The sequence below is a fragment of the Lagenorhynchus albirostris genome, chromosome 7 (genome assembly GCF_949774975.1).
Source record: "Lagenorhynchus albirostris chromosome 7, mLagAlb1.1, whole genome shotgun sequence".
NCBI classification, from domain to species: Eukaryota; Metazoa; Chordata; class Mammalia; order Artiodactyla; family Delphinidae; genus Lagenorhynchus; species Lagenorhynchus albirostris.
Window position 1 is genome coordinate 83974463 of NC_083101.1, and position 19430 is coordinate 83993892.

The 19430-nt window shown below is 34.6% G+C and overlaps 1 protein-coding gene across 3 annotated transcripts in view; it reads right to left on the reverse strand.

The window, feature by feature from the left end:
• AGTPBP1 (ATP/GTP binding carboxypeptidase 1) overlaps positions 1–19430 on the reverse strand; it is a 170193-nt gene that overhangs the window by 116143 nt on the left and 34620 nt on the right. For 2 of the 3 annotated variants that reach the window (XM_060155350.1, XM_060155352.1), the window contains exons 3-4: positions 9194–9318; positions 1900–1994 (exon numbers count right to left, since the gene is read on the reverse strand). In XM_060155350.1, coding sequence (XP_060011333.1) covers positions 1900–1994; positions 9194–9318 — 220 coding nt within the window. The remainder of the gene's footprint in view (positions 1–1899; positions 1995–9193; positions 9319–19430) is intronic. The other variant, XM_060155351.1, reaches the window with a different exon arrangement.

Consider the following 19430-nt stretch of genomic DNA (forward strand, 5'->3'; position numbering starts at 1 on the left):
CAGTTGGACTTAATAGGTATCTACAGGACATTACATCCCAAAACAGCAGAATACATAATCTTTTCAAGTGCACATGGAAACTTCTCTAGGATAGATCACATGCCAGGCCACAAAACAAGTCTCAACAAATTAAAAGGCACATGAAAAGATGTACAATGAGGATAATTATTATAGAAGTGCAAATCAAAACAACAATGAGCTATCACCTCACACCTGTCAGAATAGCTACCATCAAAAAGAACACAAAAAACAAATGTTGGCGAGGATGTGGAGGAAAAAACCCATGTACACTGTTGGTGGGAATGTATATTGGTGCAGCCACTGTGGAAAAGAGTGTGGAGGTTTCTCAAAACTAAAAATAGAACTACAGAATGACCCAGCAATTCCCATCCTGAGTATATATCCAGAAAAAAACAAAAACACTAATTTGAAAAGATATATGCACCCCGATGTTCATAGCAGTACTGTTTACAGTAACCAAGATATGGAAGCAACCCAAGTATCCATAAACAGATGAATGGATAAAGAAGATGTGGTATATATATATATATATATATATATATATATATATATATATATACACAATAGAGTATTACTCAGCCATAATAATGAAATTCTGCCATTTGCAGTAATGTGGATGGACCTAGAGAATTTTATGCTTAGTGAAACAAGTCAGACAGAGAAAGACAAATATTGTATGCTATCACTTATATGAGAACTCTAAAAAATAATACAAATGAATGTATAAAGCAAAATTGGAACATTCTCACAGATACAGAAAACAAACTAGTGGTTACCAGTGGGGAGAGAAGATGGTGGAGGGGCACATTAGGGGTACAGAACTGAGTTAAAAAATACTAAGTATAAAACAAATAGGCAACAAGAATATATTGTATAGCACAGGGAATTTATAGCCATTATCTTGTAATAACGTTTAATGGAGTATAAACTGTAAAAACACTGAATCACTATGCCGTACGCCTGAAACTATAAAAAATATAATATTGTAAATCAATACTATACTTCAATTAAAGGAAAAAAAAAAGAGAATTCCCTGGCAGTCCAGTGGTTAGGACTTCACACTTTCACTGCTGAGGGCACAGTTTCCATCCCTGGTCAGGGAACTAAGATCCCACAAGCCATGCGGCACAGTCAAAAAAAAAAAACACACACACATGAACTCACTCCCTGATCATTTTTTTTTCCAGTTCTACTAAGATATAATCTGACATATAACATTGTTTAAGTCTAAGGTATACAATGTACTCACTCACTCCTTATTTTTAACATTGCACTGAATAAAATATAAAATATTGATTCTGACTGTCTTGCTGATCCACCCCGAACTGTTATACTAGCATTGAAACTTAATTAATATCAATATAATATAGTTATTCAACCAATGTATGAAGTGAACTTAATCATAAATGAATAACTAACAGTATAAATGAGAATTTCCAATTTCAATCTTTTTTTTTTTTTTTGGCCATGCCACACATTATGCAGGATCTTAGTTCCCTGATGACCAGGGATCAAACTCATGCCCCCTGCAGTGGAAGCACAGAGTCTTAACCACTGGACGGCCAAGGAAGTCCCTCAATCATTTATTTTAAGCTAAAGATTTATTTCCAACTAATGCTTTATTTTCTATTACCAATTAGAATGGCATATTAAGATTTAAAATATGGTTATCATTATAATCCTAGGGAAATACACTTAGAGGTTTATCTAATATATGTTAGAATGTTTATATCCCCATTCCAAATAATTTAAAAAAGAAAACAAACTTCCATTCATTGGCTCTACCTCTAGGATAAAAATTCTGTACTTTGTAATTTTTTTTCTCTCAGTATTGGTTGCTATTAACAGCTACATAATTAAAGCATGTCAGTGACTTACCTCTAATGTTGACAGCAGAACTTCCATTCCTGTAGAACCTTTGGCTGTCATTTCTCTCCTTGTTTTTTCTGAAAAGTAGGAAAAAAAGTTTTCTTCTAAAACATGAAAGAAAAAAAATTACATATAGTTTTATCACACAGTTAACATTTACTAATATTAGATATTATATTAGTTATAATTATATTATATTAGATAATATTCCCCGTGGTATACAACATATCCTTATGGCCTATCTTACATCAAATACTTTGTACCTCTCACTCCTCACCACTATATTTTCCCTCCCTCCCTCCCTACTGGTGACACTAGTTTGTTCTCTGTATCTGTGAATTTGCTTCTTTGTTGTATTCACTAGTTTGTTATATATTTTAGATTCCACAGTTAAGTGATATCATACAGTATTTTTCTTTGTCTGACTTATTTCACTTAGTATAATGCCCACCAAGTCCATCCATGTTGCTGCAAATTTGTTCTTTTTTATGGCTGAGTAGTATTCCATTGTGTGTGTCCGTGTGTTTGTGTGTGTATATCACATCTTCTTCATCCATTCATCTGTTGATGGACACTTAAGTTGCTTCCATATCTTGGCAATTGTAAATAATGCTGATATGAACACTGGGGTGCATATATTTTTCAAATTAGTGTTTTTGTGGCTTTTTGGATATATACCCAGGAGTGGAATTGCTGGGTCATATGGTATTTCTATTTTTAGTTTTTTGAGAAAGCTCCATACTGTTTTCCACAGTGGTTGCACCAATTTACATTCCCAACGACAGTGTACAAGGGTTTTTTCTCCACATCCTCACCAACATTTGTTATTTGTGTTCTATTTGATAATAGCCATTTTGACAGGTGTGCGGTGATAGCTCATTGTGGTTTTGAGCTACATTTCACTGATGATTAGCAATATTGAGCATCTTTTCATATGCCTGTTGGCCACCTCCATCTTCTCTTTGGAAAAATGTCTGTTCAGTTCTTCTTCCCATTTTTTAATTAGGCTGTTTTTTTTTTTGATGTGAAGTTGTATTAGCTGTTTATATATATTAGATATTAATCCCTTATCAGTTGAATCATTTGCAAATATTTTCTCCCATTCAGTAGAAATGGAAACTAGATGATCCTTTTCATCACAATAAATAGAAAAAAAAGGTTGTCTTTTTGTTTTGTCAATGGTGTCTTTTGCTTTTAAATTGAATTAGGTCCCATTTATTTATTTATTTTTGCTTTTATTTACTTTAGGACATGAATCCAAAAAATTATTGCTGCAATTTATGTCAGTGTTCTGCCTATGTTTTCCTCTAGGAGTTTTATAGTATCCAATCTTACATTTAGATCTTTAATCCAATTTGAGTTGATTTTTGTATATGGCATTAAAGAATGTTTTAATTTCATTCTTTCACATGCAGCTGTCCAGTTTACCCAACACCACTTACTAAAGAGGCTGTCTTTTCTCCATCGTATATTTTTGCCTCCTTTGTCATAGATTAAGTACCTGGGTTTATTTCTGGGCTCTCTATCTTGTTCCATTGATCTATGTGTCTGTTTTTTGTGCCAATACCACACTCTTTTGATTACTGTTGCTTTGTAGTATAGTCTGAAATCTGGGCGTGTGATTCCTCCAGCTCTGATCTTCTTTCTCAAGATTGTTTTGGCAATTTGGGGTCTTTTGTGTTTCCATACAGATTTTGAAATTATTTGTTTTAGTTCTGTGAAACATGCCATTGGTATTTTGATAGGGATTGCACTGAATCTGTACATTGCCTTGGGTAGTATGGTTATTGTAACAATACTGATTCATCCAATCCATGAACATGGTATATCTTTCCATCTATTTTTGTCATCTTCAATTTCTTTCATCAGTGTCTTATAGTTTTCAGAGTACAGGTCTTTTGCCTTCTTAGGTAGGTTTATTCCCAGGTGTTTTACTCTTTTTGATGTGATGATAAATGGGATGGTTTCCATAATTTCTGTTTCTGATATTCTGTTGTTAGTGTACGGAAATTCAGCAGATTTCTGTATATTAATTTTGTATCCTGCAACTTTACCAAATTCATTGAGGAACTCTAGTAGTTTCTGGTAGCATCTTTAGGGTTTTCTATGTATAGTATCATGTCATCTGCAAACAGTGACTATTTTACTTCTTCCTTTCCAATATAGATTCCTTTTATTTCTTTTTCTTCTCTGATTGCTGTGGCTAGGACTTCCAAAACTATGTTGAGTAAAAGTGGTGAGAGTAGGAATCCGTGTCTTGTTCCTGATTTTAGAGAAAATACTTTCAGGTTTTCATCACTGAGTATGATGTTAACTGTGGGCTTATCACATATGGCCTTTATTATGTTGAGGTATGCTCCCTCTACGCCCACTTTCTGGAGAGTTTTTACCATAAGTAGATGTTGAAATTGTCAAAAGCTTTTCTGCATCTATTGAGATGATTATATGGCTTTTATTCTTCAATTTGTTAATGTGGCACTGTTTCATTTGTGGATATTGAAGCATCCTTGCATCCCTGAGATAAATCCTACTTGATTATGGTATATGATCCTCTTAATGTATTGTTGGATTCAATTTGCTAATATTTTGGTGAGGATTTTTGCATCTATGTTCATCAGTGAGATGGGCCTGTAATTTTCTTTTTTTGTGATATCTTTGTCTGGTTTTGCTATCAGGGTAATGCTGACCTTGTAGAATGAGTTCAGAAGCATGCCTTCCTCTGCAATTTTTTGGAGTAGTTTCACAAAGATAGGTATTAACTCTTCTCTAAATATTTGGCAGAATTTACCTGTGAAGCCATCTGGTCCAGGACCTTGGTTTGTTGGGAGTGTTTTAATTACTGATTCAGTTTCATCACTGACAATTGGTCTGTTCATATTTTCTGTTTCTTCCTGGTTCAATCTTGGGAGACTGTACATTTCTAAGAATTTACCCATTTTTCCTAGGTTGTCCATTTTATTGGCATATAGTTGTTCATAGTAGTATCTTATGAGTTTTTGCATTTCTGTGGTTTCAGTTGTAATTTCTTTTTCATTTCTGATTTTATCAATTTGAGCATTCTCTTTTTTTTTTGATGTATCTGGTTATAGGCTTATCAATTTTGTTTATCTTTTTATCTTTTCAAAGAACCAGCTCTTATTTTCACTCATTCTTTCTAATTTTTTTAAGTCATTTTATTTATTTCTGCTCTGATCTTTATGATTTCTTACCTTCTACTAACTTTGGGTTTTGTTTGTTCTTTCTTTTTCTAGTTTGTTTAGGTGTAAGGTTAGGTTATTTGAGATTTTTGTTTCCTGGGCTAAGCTTGTATCACTATAAACTTCCCTCTGAGAACTGCTTTTACTGCATCCTATAGATTTCAGACCATTATTTTCATTTCATTTGTCTCCAGGTATTTTATGATTTCCTCTTTGATTTCTTTAGTGATCCATTTCTTGTTTAGTAATGTACTGTTTAACCTCCACATATTTGTGGTTTTCGCAGATTTTTTTCCCTGCTGCTTTCAGATGGAATGTTCTATATATATCTATCAAGTCCATTTGGTTAAATGTGTCATTTAAGGCCAGTGGTTCCATATTGATTTTCTGTCTGGATGATATGTCCCTTGATGTAAGTGGAGTGTTAAAGCCCCCTACTATTATTGTGTTACTGTCCATTTCTCCCTTTATGCCTGTTAATACTTGCTGTATGTATTTAGGTGCTCCTATATTGGGTGTAAATTTATTTACAATTGAATTGATCCCTTGATCATCATGTTAAGTCCTTCTTTGTCTCTTGTAATGGCCTTTAAAGTCTGATACAAATATTGCTACTCTGGCTTTCTTTTGATTTCCATTTGCATGGAATACTTTTTTCTGCAGAGGAAATGTTTAAAGCTAGCAGAGGTTGATTCATGAGGCTCAATGAAAGAAGCCATCTCTATAACATAAAAGTGCAAAGTAAAGGAGCAAGTGCTGATGTAGAAGCTGCAGTGAGTTGGTTACACGAAACAGCAGATTTTCAATGTAGACAAAATAGCCTTATATCGGAAGAGATGCCATCCAGGACTTTCATAGCTAGGGAGAAGTCAATATCTGGCTTCAAAGCTTCTGTCATTAGGGACTAATGCATCTCGTGACTTGAAGTTGAAGCCAATGCTCATTTACAATTCCAAAAATTCTAGGGCCCTTAAGAATTATGCTTAATCTACTCTGCCTGTATTGTATCAATGGAAAAATGAAGCCTGGATGACAGCGCATCTGTCGGCCAACATGGTTTGTTGAATATTTTAAAGCCCACTGTTGGGACCTACTGCTCAGAAAAAAAAAAGATTTCTTTCAAAATGGGACTGTTCACTAACAATGCACCTTGTCACTCTGATGAAGAGCTCTGATGAAGATATACAAGATTAGTGTTGTTCTCATGCCTGCTAACACAACATCCACTCTGCAATCCATGGATCAAGGAGTAATTTTGCCTTTCAAGTCTTCTTATTTAAGAAATACATTTCATAAGGCTATAGTTGTCATAGGTAGAGATTCCTCTGATGGATCTGAGCAAAGTCAGTTAAAAACCTGTAAAGAATTCACCATTCTAGATGCCATTAAGAACATCTGTGATTCATGGGAAGAGGTTAAAACATCAACATAAACAGAAGTTTCAAAGAAGTTGATTCTAACCCTCATGGATGACTTTGAGGGATTCAAGACTTCAGAGGAGGAAATAACTGCAGATGTGGTGGAAACAGCAAGAGAACTAGAATTAGAAGTGGATCCTGATGATATGACTGAATTCCTGTAATCTCATGATAAAATACTAACAGATGAGGAGCTGCTTCTTATGGATAAGCAAAGGAAGTGGTCTTGAGATGAAATCTACTCCTTGTGAAGATTGCTGAAGTGACAACAAAGGATTTAGAACACTACAAAAACTCAGTTGATAAAGCAGCAGTAGGGTTTGAGAGGATTCATTCCAGTTTTAAAAGAAGTTCTACTGTGGGTAAAATGCTATCAAACAGCACCACATGTTATAGAGAAATCATTCGTGAAAGAGTATGTGTGGCAAACTTCACTGTCTTATTTTAAGAAATTGCTACAGCCACCCCAGCCTTCAACAAACACCACCTCAATCAGTTAGCCGCCTTAAATATTGAGGCAAGACACTCCAACAGCAAAAAGATTATGACTCACTGAGGGCTTACATTTTAAGCAATAAAGTATTTTTTAATTAAGGTATGTACATTTTTTTAGACATATGCTATTGCACATTTAATAGATTACAGTACAGTGTAAACGTAACTTTAATATGCACTGGGAAACCAAAAACTTCATGTGACTCACCCTATTGCAATATTTGCTTTATTGCAGTAGTCTGAAATCGAACCTACAATATCTCTGAGGTATGTCTGTAGTTCCACATATGAACCACAGCATATATCATAAATAGTTTATTATTGATAATAGTTGTATAATGTAGTTATAATGTCCCAGAGTTTGGCTACATCAAAATTAATTCAACCATTCTCCATAGTTGGATATTTAAGGTTGTTTCTTGATCTTTGACTTTACAAACAGTGAAATAAACACCTCCAAATATTTTTATATAATAAGATTTTTATTTCACTCAGATTTCTGAGAGTGAAAGTGTTAAGTAAAATAGCAGGTGCACTTTAAATTTTAATAAACATTGCCAGATTCTTTCCTCCAAAGTTTATAATAATTATTGCACCACCTACAGTGTATGAGAATATCCTATTTTCCATGCCTTCAATGGCACTGGATATTGTCATTCTCTAATTTCTGCCAATCTAAGTAGTGAGAAATATCTTAGTTGTTTTCATTAGTAATTCCTGACTTTTAAGAAAGTAAAGAAGCTTTTCATACTGGTTATTTGCATTTCTTCTTCTTTGAGCTGTAAATTCCTAAACTTTCTCTCTCAAATGGATAGACAACTGGATTATGCTATAAATAATGATGGGACAATCTTTCACTAGTAATTTACACTGTGTTAACTATAAACAGAGTCATTGTATTATACAACCCCAGGGGGCAGTATTCAGGGGCTGGCTCTCCCATTTGTGGGTGGCAGGGTGAGGAAAAGGACAATCTCTGGTAGTGGTATGACTAGGGGCATTTTCAGTAGTGATGTTGGAGTCGGGACTTCTAGACTATGATGGGAAGAGTCTACAGTGGTGAGAGCAATTATACACAAGTAGTATCTATAGGTTTGGAGAATTTGTTTTCTTTGTTTTTGTTGGGGTGTTTTGTTTTGTTTTAAGGAGTTATTTCATATGCGAATACAGTGAATATACTCGGTACACCTATCTATCTTTGCACTAATACAGTGACCATCCTTATACATTTACCTTAGTTGATAAGCACAATATTTCAATGACCTACACCTCCAGAATAATGAAATAATAAAAAACTAAATAAATTAAAATAATTGTGAATTGTCTGGATCTTAATTTTAACAGAATGCCTTCAATGTATCACTGTTAAATATAAAGGTAGCTACTGGTTTACCCTTATTTAGAAAAAGAAAAATCAAGGTTTTTTTTTAATCAAGCACAGATTTTGGAATCTTAAATTTCTTTTTTAGCTCCTATTGAGGTAATCACGTGGGTTTTATTCAACCTGTCCAAATAATGCTATACTGATATATTTCTTGATATTATAATTGGACTTAATTCATTAATGTTTTATTTGGGATTTTTCAAATTTAGGTTCCTAAGTGCAAAGTTAATACTTTTCTTCTCTTGTACTCTGTCAAGGTTTTGATACCAACTAAGTAGTACTAGCTTCATAAAACAGATAAATTATGCCTAATTACAGACATCATTTATTGAACATTTTTAACATTATTTTTACATGTTTCTCATGTAAATTACATGATAATTACATGATATCTCTTATCTCTATTTCAGAGATGGTGCAGCTAAGTCCTAGAGATTCAAAACTTCCCTAAGGTCACCCAATCACTGAATGACAGGGCTTGCATTTCAAAGTGGGGAACAACACTAATAACCAACATAATACCTGTCATCTTTTTGTCAACATTCTAGAAAAAGTAGTACTGGAATTAGGTGTTGTCTGAAAATTGGGGAAAGGGGGGCATTCATACATAAGTAAACTCATAATAATTTTTTAGAAACAATGCTTTGAAGATCAATTTCTTCCACAGTTACTCACTTTTCTACTTCTTGAGTCTATGGGAGAAAGTTCAATTTTTATATAACCATGTATTTATCAAAAGTCTGAACATTCTTAGCATCTACTTTTAAAGAATTAAGAAAGCATTCCAAAAACAAGAGATTAAAGTTTACCTTGACTCTGAGCCAGATGAAGAATTTTTGATGTAACATATCTGGCAGTATCTGATTCTGTAGATTCAGTATTGATCTTCTCCAGCTGAGCCAGGAGTCCCACAATCCGAGAGTTATTGGTAAGGCTAAAAAAAGAATGTTACTTTAAATTAGGGCACATTCTACATCAATTGCAAATAAAATACTATAAAGATCAGTGTTAAAAACAAATCAAAACAAAATTCTACCCTTCTAAAAACTTTAAGCATTTACACGTCACATTTCCTTACTCTGTGTTAGAGCTTAACATTGCTATGTTCTGTTGATTTACATGAGAAACATTCTATTTCAGGAAACCACAAAAGTGCATTCAACTCTATCCAGCAATCTTTTATCACATTCTGACAATTCACCTTTCCACTCTCCAAGCAGACTTTTTATACATCCTATGCTTTCCTCAAAACTCTAACCATCCCTTCTAACCCACTCCATTCTCAGTTAGTACCCTGCTTCATAACTATTATAAAATCAAAAAAGAATACATTCATTTCCCACAAACAGTTCCTTAAACCTCTCTGATTCTGTACCCACATTCTTTCTTCTTTATTCCCATTCATTATACATTTGCACATTTGGTGCTATTCTAGGTACTGCCAACAGTGAACAAAATGAACAAAAATTCCTGCCCCTCAGAGTGAACATTCTGATGGGACAAATTAAATACATAAATAATTATATAGTACAAAGGAGGTAGGAAGCACTATGGAGAAAAGCGGGTTGTGGGAATAAAAGATGCAAGGGTGCGGAAGGTTGCAATTTTAGACAGGGTGGTCAGGGAAAACTTTGAGAGGGTACCATTTAGGGAAAGGCCTGAAAGGAGTAAGAGAGTAAACGGTGCAGATACCCACAGAAAGAGCTGACCAGAAGACAGAGTCACAATCATCAAAACATCAAGGCAGGACCGTGCCTGCTGTATTCAGTTAAGAGTGAGATGGGGGCTTCCCTGGTGGCGCAGTGGTTGAGAGTCCGCCTGCCGATGCAGGGGACACGGGTTCGTGCCCCGGTCCAGGAAGATCCCACATGCCGCGGAGCGGCTGGGCCCGTGAGCCGTGGCCGCTGAGCCTGCGCGTCCAGAGCCTGTGTTCCGCAAAGGGAGAGGCCACAACAGTGAGAGGCCCGCATACCGCAAAAAAAAAAAAAAAAAAAAAAAAAAAAGAGTGAGATGGCCACAGCAGACTTAAAGGAGAATAACGGTAAAAGATGAGGTCAGAGTTGAGGGTGGGGTAGAAGAGAGCACAATCGTTTAGAGCCTTATAGGCCACTGTAAAAACGTTGACTTTTTGCAACTAGGTGAGCCAGGAAGTTTTTGAGGAGAAGAGTGATGTGATCTGACTTGATTGATTGATTGATTGATTTTATTTTTGGCTGCGTTGGGTCTTCGTTGCTGCACACGGGCTTTCCTCTAGTTGCAGCGAGCAGGGGCCACTCTTTGTTGCGGTGCGCAGGCTTCTTGTTGTGGTGGCTTCTCTTGTTGCGGAGCATGGGCTCTAGGCACGAGGGCTTCAGTAGTTGTGGCTCACGGGCTCTAGAGCACAGGTTCAGTAGTTGTGGCACATGGGCTTAGGTGCTCCACAGCCATGTGGGATCTTCCCGGACCAGGGCTTGAACCCATGTCCCCTACGTTGGCAGATGGATTCTCAACCACTGCACCACCAGGGGAGCCCTGACTTGCTTTTAAAAGGCTCTCTTTGGCCGGTATGTTGAGACTCAAAGAACAATCCCTCCACTGGCATGCCTGACCCCAGCGCTTCTTGCATTCCCAATGTATTTGTTCCTTCAATTAATCTTTCTCTGATTCATCATTTAGCTCTCCCTTTCAACTGGATCATACCCATTGGCACACAATATGATCCAGGAGCTCCCACTAGTTACCACCCCATTTCTCTGCTACTCCTTGAAGGAAATGTCTGTACTTGACCTCTCCATTTCCTCTCATGTTGTTCACTTTTTCAAACTACTAGTTTGGCATCTGCACTCTGAGGTCTCCCCAAAACCTCCTGTGGTCAGAGGAGGTTTCTTTCCTTGTCAGATTCAGAATCTCAGCCCTATCCCAATCAGCTCCTTTTTTCTTCACTTTCTCCCTTGGGCTTCAATTGCTCCATATTCTCCTGATTTTCTTCCTATCGCCACTTCTTTTAGATCGACTCTACTGGCTCCTCCTCCAACAAACCTCTAGATGCTGAGGACCCCCCCACAGCTCTATCCCCAGCCCTCTTCCCTTCACTCTCTCCATTCTACTGCCCCAAGCAATCTCATCTAACCCCACAGCTGGATGTTAGATTAAAACTGATATGCTGCCTGGCTCCTACATTCAACTCCAGCCTCAACCTGCTCCTCTTCCAAATCTTAACTTTCCCAAACTCACATGAAACCATCAGTTGCTCAAGACTAAAATCTAGACTCCCTTTCCCATGCCCAGCTCAATATTAGCTCCATCTCTAAAACACCTCAAATCCATCCACTTCTCTCCATCTCTTATCATTATTACTACCCAAGTCCAAGCAATCATCATTTCTCACTTGGCAATTACAGCATCCTAAATAATCTGCTTTCATTCTTGCTGCCCTCATACTGGGATCCAAACACACCGGACTTCTACCAGCTCTTTGAATATAGCAAGTTTCTTCCCAATCTCAGGGTCTTTACATTTGCTGTCCTCTCAACCTAGAGGATAATTTCTGCCAGTTCTTCATATGGCTGGCTCCTTCTCATTTCAGGTTACAACCTGAAGATGTCCCCACTTCTCCACCAGCCCTCAGCTTCCAATATTAAAATGTGTCCAATGATGTAAGCTTCACAAAGGTAAAGACCTTGCATGTCTTATTCTATATACGTAGTATTTCGAACAGTGGCTAGCACAGAATAGGCAATACCCAGCTATATTCAGAATGAACAAAAAAATGAAGAAGCATATGGAAAACAGTATATTTATACATTTTTTAGATTAACAACTAGACTCAATGCTTTAAATTTGGAGGTACTTCATCTGAAAAGGTATCTGGAGGATGAAAAAAACATATTGAGCATACTATGTAAGAATGTAACTAAAATAAAATAATACAATATTTCCCAATTTTGCAAATAGCCAGCATTATATGGAAATGAAAATATATATCACTATGTATAAATCTCTAAATGAAAAAACAACAAAATGTATACAGTATGAGATTAACATAAAGTTTTAAAATATACAACATATATTTTCCCCTCCCCAACAATGGTATCATTAATATGTTTGTCTATCTTTATTTTCTGTAAACTGGTAGTCGAATTTAAAGGCCTAATCTGATCAAGGCCTGATTTGCTGACATGAATTCTTTGTAAGTGGTACTGTAATCTTCCATAAGGAAGCAAACAGGGTCTGGTTATCTTACTTTTGTAATATAAGCAGTCACTGGTTACCACTGCCTAGATCCATTACTTTAGTAGGGGTTGAAAAGCACTGATACTCTACCATTTCCATTCCTTCTACTTCTTACCTAGGACAATTCCATAAAAAGAAAAATCCCTTATTTAATTATCCAGAGGTATAATTCATCAAATAAAAGCAAAATGAATGCTGGATTTTTAATTTATCTTTATTTACCAGTTTTCAGAAGAATGAGTTCATTTCCAAAAGTCCTCCCCAAGTAATCAATGAAGTATTTTGATTTCCTGTATCAATATGTACTCACAGATTTAAACGCATATGATACATTTTATCCACTGTAGTTATTAATGCTCAAATTGCCCCACCTTTGATCAATGGAAGCCTCTTCGTGTGGGCTCCCAAGTCCTTTTGTTATGATCCTAATCTTTGATAGCTTCCTGGATTTTGATATAACAAGACTGTTATTAAGCCAGCAGTTCTCAGTATATGCTCTACAAAACTGAGTACTTGAGGCTCTTTCAGAAAATCTGTGAGGTCAAAAACTATTTTCATAAAAATACTAAGACACTATTTACCTTTGACACAGTGTTGACATTTACATTGTTGATCTGAAGGCAATGGTGGATAAAGTGCTGGCACATGATACAATCAAGACAGTGACACCAAATTGTAGTCACTGTGTGATAACTAGCAGTCACCATGTTCTTCACCAACATGCACTCACAGTTAAAAACAAAAATGCCAGTTTCACCTATGAGTATACATTTTTTAATATTCTGTGTGCACATAAGACATTTCAGCTGCACAATGAAATAGGATGGTTGAGGGAAAACACTTGTGTGGTTGTTTAAACTGCAAGCTGAACTAGTTACTTTTTCCATAGAACATCATTTTTACTTTAAAAAAACAACTGACAATGATTATTTGCACTGCGGTATTCTGGAATACATTTTCTTGGCAATAAACAAAGTGAGTCTATCATTTCAAGGAAACAACCGATAGATTTGTTACCAATGATTAAATGTGAACTTTCAAGCAAAAATTAGAATCTTGGAAAACAAAGATCTACCATCATGACCTTGACAGCTTCCCCCTTCTTAAAGAATTTTCTGATAAAATCACTGGTGATATTAGTAAATGTAATTTTTTTAAACTGTGTAATAAACATTGTCAATATTTAGAAGGTCTGCATAACTCACTGAATCAATATGTTCCAAATACTGATCAATGTGTGATGTTACAAATTCAGACATGGGAAAAAGAACCAGTCAATATGCAAAAGAGACCAATGGATTTTAATGTAAAAGAAAATAAAAAGTTCACGTATGTGGTTTCTGATTCCACAGTGCAACTAACCTTTAAGAAACTACCACTTATCAAGTTTTAGTGTAATATCAAAGAACATCCACTTCAATTTGAATTTCAAACAATATGGCTTTATTTCTAAAGTACATTGTTATCATTCAGAAATGTTTATTCCTCACCTATAATTATCACTCTTGCTTTAATCACATTTTTACTGTTTCTCTCCAAATACTGAACACACAACTTTATTTTCCTCCATCATAAATCAAAGGACAATTAGCCACAATTATCTGAAAAGGCCTTTTATTCAACTATTCCTTCCTTTTCTAAATATATACCTATGTGAGCCCATATTGTAGCCATATACTTTAACAACATGAATATTCATAAAAACATATATGTACGTACATATAACATATGTGTGTACTATAAACAATATGTATACTGATGTATGTATGACAGTTTGAACTCAGAAGCAGATAAGAGAATCTAGCTGTCTTCCATTAAACCAGACATTAAAGAGATTTGCAAAAATTTAATAAATCATGCCACCTTCTAAATATTTTTGATAATTTAGTTATTTTAATATAAAATATTACTATGTTATTACGCAATGGGTTTATTACTGTTATTTTTAAATGAAGTTAATAAAATTTTTTTAATTTCTCAGTTTTAATTTATAATATGGTAAATATCAATAGATTAAAAATAATGCACATTCAACAAAAGCTTTTACGAGTCATTAATTTAAGAGCACAAGGGGGTTCTTAGACAAAAAGTTTGAGAACTGTTGTTCTCAACTTATCTTGCACATTTTGTGCTCTGATCTGGAATCGACCCTTTCTCCAAAAAGCCCTGGTTCTTTTTGGTAAGAAATGGTATTAAGACACCACAGTCTGCATACTAGAGAGCAAATACATCTTTAAAAACAATTCTATAACCTAGATTTAAGAAAAATTTGCATTATGGAAACCAGGATTCTGAAATTTAATAATTGAGTGGGGTTTTTTGTTTAGTTTTCTCCAGTTATTTTTCTCTTAAAGGTCATCTGTTAGCATTTTTCAGTAGCTAATAAAACATCTACTATTAAAAATATTCAAAAACATACAAAACACACTGATCATAACACATGCTCTGTTCCATTCCAAAGTAAGAGTTTGAATTTTAAATTAAATTACACCACTATCAAAGTAAAACAACTTGCAACTAAGTGATTTCTTTCTAAGAATCATGCTCTTACAAATTATAGATGGATAGATGCATGAATTTTTTGAAGGACGGAAAACAAATGGAAATTAAGAATGTAGGCAAGTTGATTTCCCTATTTTTACTTTTCTCATTGACAGAATAAAAACTGAACGAAATATTCCAAGCCACCCCCAACTCAGCTCTAAAAATTTAAGGCTGCTGACACTAATGTTGAGAGAACTGCAGGGTGAACACCAGAGGGCACCTCTACCTACTGAATGATTTTTAGACTTTGGAAAATCCAAGGATAAAGGTAAAAACAAAAGCTATACAGCTATTCAATGAGCGATCTGAGCTACACAGCAGAGCAGAAAATTGTTAAATAAAGAGGCTCAGACAAGGATTTATCTTCCCTGCCTTGCCCTATTTTTAGATGAATCAAAATGAGACCAAGACCAACCCCGGGAGGTTCCATTTATAACTGCTAATGTTAATTACTTTATAGTAAAAAAAATCATGGAATTGAAAATATGATCAATGTGAAATACATCAAATCGAGTTAACTTTCCAATGTATATTTTAAACTATCACTCAAATATTTGTTTCACTGTAGTGGTCTCCTACTGCTTTTGATTCTTTGAGTTTACATTCAGCCTTACAGCTATTTCCCTAAAACCATAATTTTTTTGTATGTTACAAAAGTCTCAATGGTGTATAGATATTACTTTGCAACAAATAATTTCCCAAGCAAGTGCAAGGGCTAAAGAACCTATCTTCACATTATAAATAAATTTTATTATCTTTTCATCTTAAAATGTAAATTGAATACAGATAGTAAACGTCTTCATAAACAAGATATAAACATCTGACAGCAAAAAATTCATTAAAATATATCAAAGTTTTAGACTTAACCAAGACTCATAGTAATTAAGATTTAATTTCAAACAATATAGTTTTATGTCTAAAATATGCACATTATCTTTCAGAAATGGTTGTTCCTCATTTATAACTCTTTATTTTTATTACTTTTGCTTTAATCATATTTTTATTGTTTCTCTCCAAATACTGATCACAAATCTTTATTTTTCTTTATCGTACAGCAAAGGACAATGAAAAATAGAAATTTCACTACCATTCCTTTATAGAAATAGTTAAATATTTAAATATGTAAGTTTGGAAAATAATATTCTAAATGGAAGAGAACAATACTTCTCTAACTGCTTCTAAGATAATAATTAAACACAATAAAGGCTTCTTTAACAATAAATGTAGCTCAATAGTATCAAGGGATTTGTTAAAGAAAACCAATAAAAGTTTGTTAAAAATTTAAATAACCTGAATTTATACCAGTGTCAACAATAATTAAAGTTATACCTTAAATTTCTTCACCAAAGTTAACTAAATGCTAATTATTTTATATTCATTATTTTTAAAAACTTCTCCGGTCATGTTCTAGTGGGATTTTAGGTAAGTGCATATGGCTAACTTCTAACTTTAACTTTCCCCCAATATTTGTTCTCTCTTTTATAGTAACAAGAGTTTTAGCCAGGCCTATTCCAACTCTGTTAAAACCACATTTCTCAGCCTCACTTTATACTCTTAAAAATTATTAGGGACACCCCTCAAAGAGCTGTTATTTGTATGGGAAATAGGGATAAACCTGAAAAACCAGTGCACTGAAAACTACAAAATACTAGTGAGAGAAGTTAAAGAAAATCATAAATAAAAGAGAGATATATCATGTTCAAGAGTAAGAAGACAATAGTGTTAAGGTATCAATTCTCTCCAAAATGATCTACAGAATCAAGGCAATCCCAATCAAAATACCAACAGGCTGTCATGTAGAAATTGTCAGACTGATGCTAAATTCATATGGAAATGCAAAGAACCTAAAATAGGCCAAACTATAGAAAAAAGAGAAAGGTTGGCAGATCAACACTATATGCTAAATTCATATGGAAATGCAAAGAACCTAAAATAGGCCAAACTTTAGAAAAAAGAAAAGGTTGGCAGACCAACACTATCTAAATCTTGAGACCCGTTATAAAGCAACAATTATCCAAGCAGTGAGGTATAGGCATTAAGATAGACATGTTGATCAACGGAACAAAACAGAGTATAAGAATAGACCTACACATCCACAAATAACTGATTTTTGATAAAGGTACAAAGGAAACTCAGTGAAGAAAGGATAGTCTTTCTAAAAATGGTGCTGAACAACCAGATATCCATATGCACAAAAAAAAAGAACTTCTATCCATACCTCGCACCATATATAAAAATTAACTCAGAAAGGAGCATAGTCCTAAATGTAAAATCTAAAACTATAAAAACTTCTAGAAGAAACATAAGAGAAAACATTGGTAATATGGGTTATGCAAATATTTCTTAGATGCAACTCTAAAAGCATAATCCATAAAAGAACAAATAAGCAAATGGAAATCATCTAAATTTGAAACTTCTGATCTTAAAAGATACTGCACAGAATATGAAAAGATAAGACTGGAAGAAAATGTTTGCAATTCAAATATCTGGTAAAGGACTTGTATCCATAATATATAAAAAAATTCTAAAACTCAACTATTAAGAAACACTGCAATTTCAAAAATTGGAAGATTTGGAAAGATATTTCACCGAATAAGTGCATGAAAAGATGCTCAACATCATGTCATTAGAGAAACGCAAATTAAAATCACAATGAGATACCAATACACCCCTATTACAATGGCTACAATTTTAAGAGAATGATCATAAGAACTTAAGAATTTAAAAAGAATGACCATACCAAGTGTTGGTGAGAATGTAGAACTAGAACTTTCATACACTGCTGCAGGGAACAGAAGATGGTATTAATGTCTTTGTAAAACACATTGTCGGCAGTTTCATAAAAAGAAACACAGACCTACCATATGCTTCAGCCATTCCAGTCCTACGTACTTAGCTAACAGAAAATAAAGTATAAGTCCAAAAATGCTTAAAATAAAGTGTAAGTCCAAAAATGTTCACGTAACAACCAAAAACTAGAAACAAACCAAATGTCCAAAAGTTGAATGGATAAACAAGTTGTGGTATATCAACACAATGGAATACTACTTACTAATCAAAAAAGGTATGATTGCAAGAGATGATTCTCAAAAATAATTGCGCTGAATCAAAGAAGGCATACCCACACCCCTACCTTCTACCTCCACCCCCACCTCCAAAAAAGACATACTGTATGGTCCCATTTATATTAAGTTCTAAAAAAGCCAACACGTCTGTAGTGACAGAAAGCAGATCAATGGTTGTCTGGAGTGAGGGATGGGGTGGGAGAGGGGCACCAGGAGACATTTGAGCATGATAAATATTTTCAGTATTTTGATTGAGAGGATAATTCCAGTTATACATAGGCCACACTTACCAAACTGTACTCTCTATGTACAGCTTGTTGTAAGATGATTATGTCTCAATAAAGCTGTTTAAAAATTCATAGGTACTGTTGGTGTAGTGGATAAGGCAGAAACTAAAGAAGAGTGCTTAGAGAGTGTGAAATGAGATGTAGATTTCATTTATAGGCTATTTCAAAATTTTTGTCTTTTGAGGAAATCAGATAAATTGAGTAGTAACAGAAGAGCAGAGTCTAAATATTGGAAAGCCTAGATCATGTTTAAATGATAAGGAATGGAGGAGTTAAAGATTCAATACAGAACAATACTAATGATTAAAAGACCCTGAGAAGGAAAGAGAGAGGTGAAATCTAGAACACAGGTGACAGTATTAGTCTTTAACAAAAAAACAGACACATCCTCTGTTGCAGTAAATAACAGGAGGGTAAACAGAGGGTAGAATCAAGTAAAGGGGAGTATGTAAATTTTGTGTAAGAAATAGAAGGATAATAAACTGTTTTATCTCTATGATATCACAGGGAAGGTCAACTGCTGAGGGTATGTATATGATACATCTGAGGATTTCAAAGATTTGAAAGGTAGGAAGAAAGTGTAAAACAGTCATTAAAAAAATTGAGAAAATGAGCTTTCTAGAGAACCACGGTAGTAAGATTACTGATCAATAATGATCCATCATTTTTAGCAATATCTTCCAAGTTAGTTCATCCTCCAATATCATTCAGCTGCTCAGTAAAGGTCTACCCAGGGAAAGGACTTTGTCAGGTATGTGTGATGAAATAATACAAAGTGAGGTAAAAACATTTCAGGTATTCCAAGAGTGTAATGATGAACAATGGATTCTACACTAGGTAAGAGAGGAAGAGATGATAAAAGTCAATAGCTCAGAGCTCTGGATAAGGCAGAACTCTTTGCATTACAGCCATTTGAACAAGTGAGCTAGAAAGGTAAA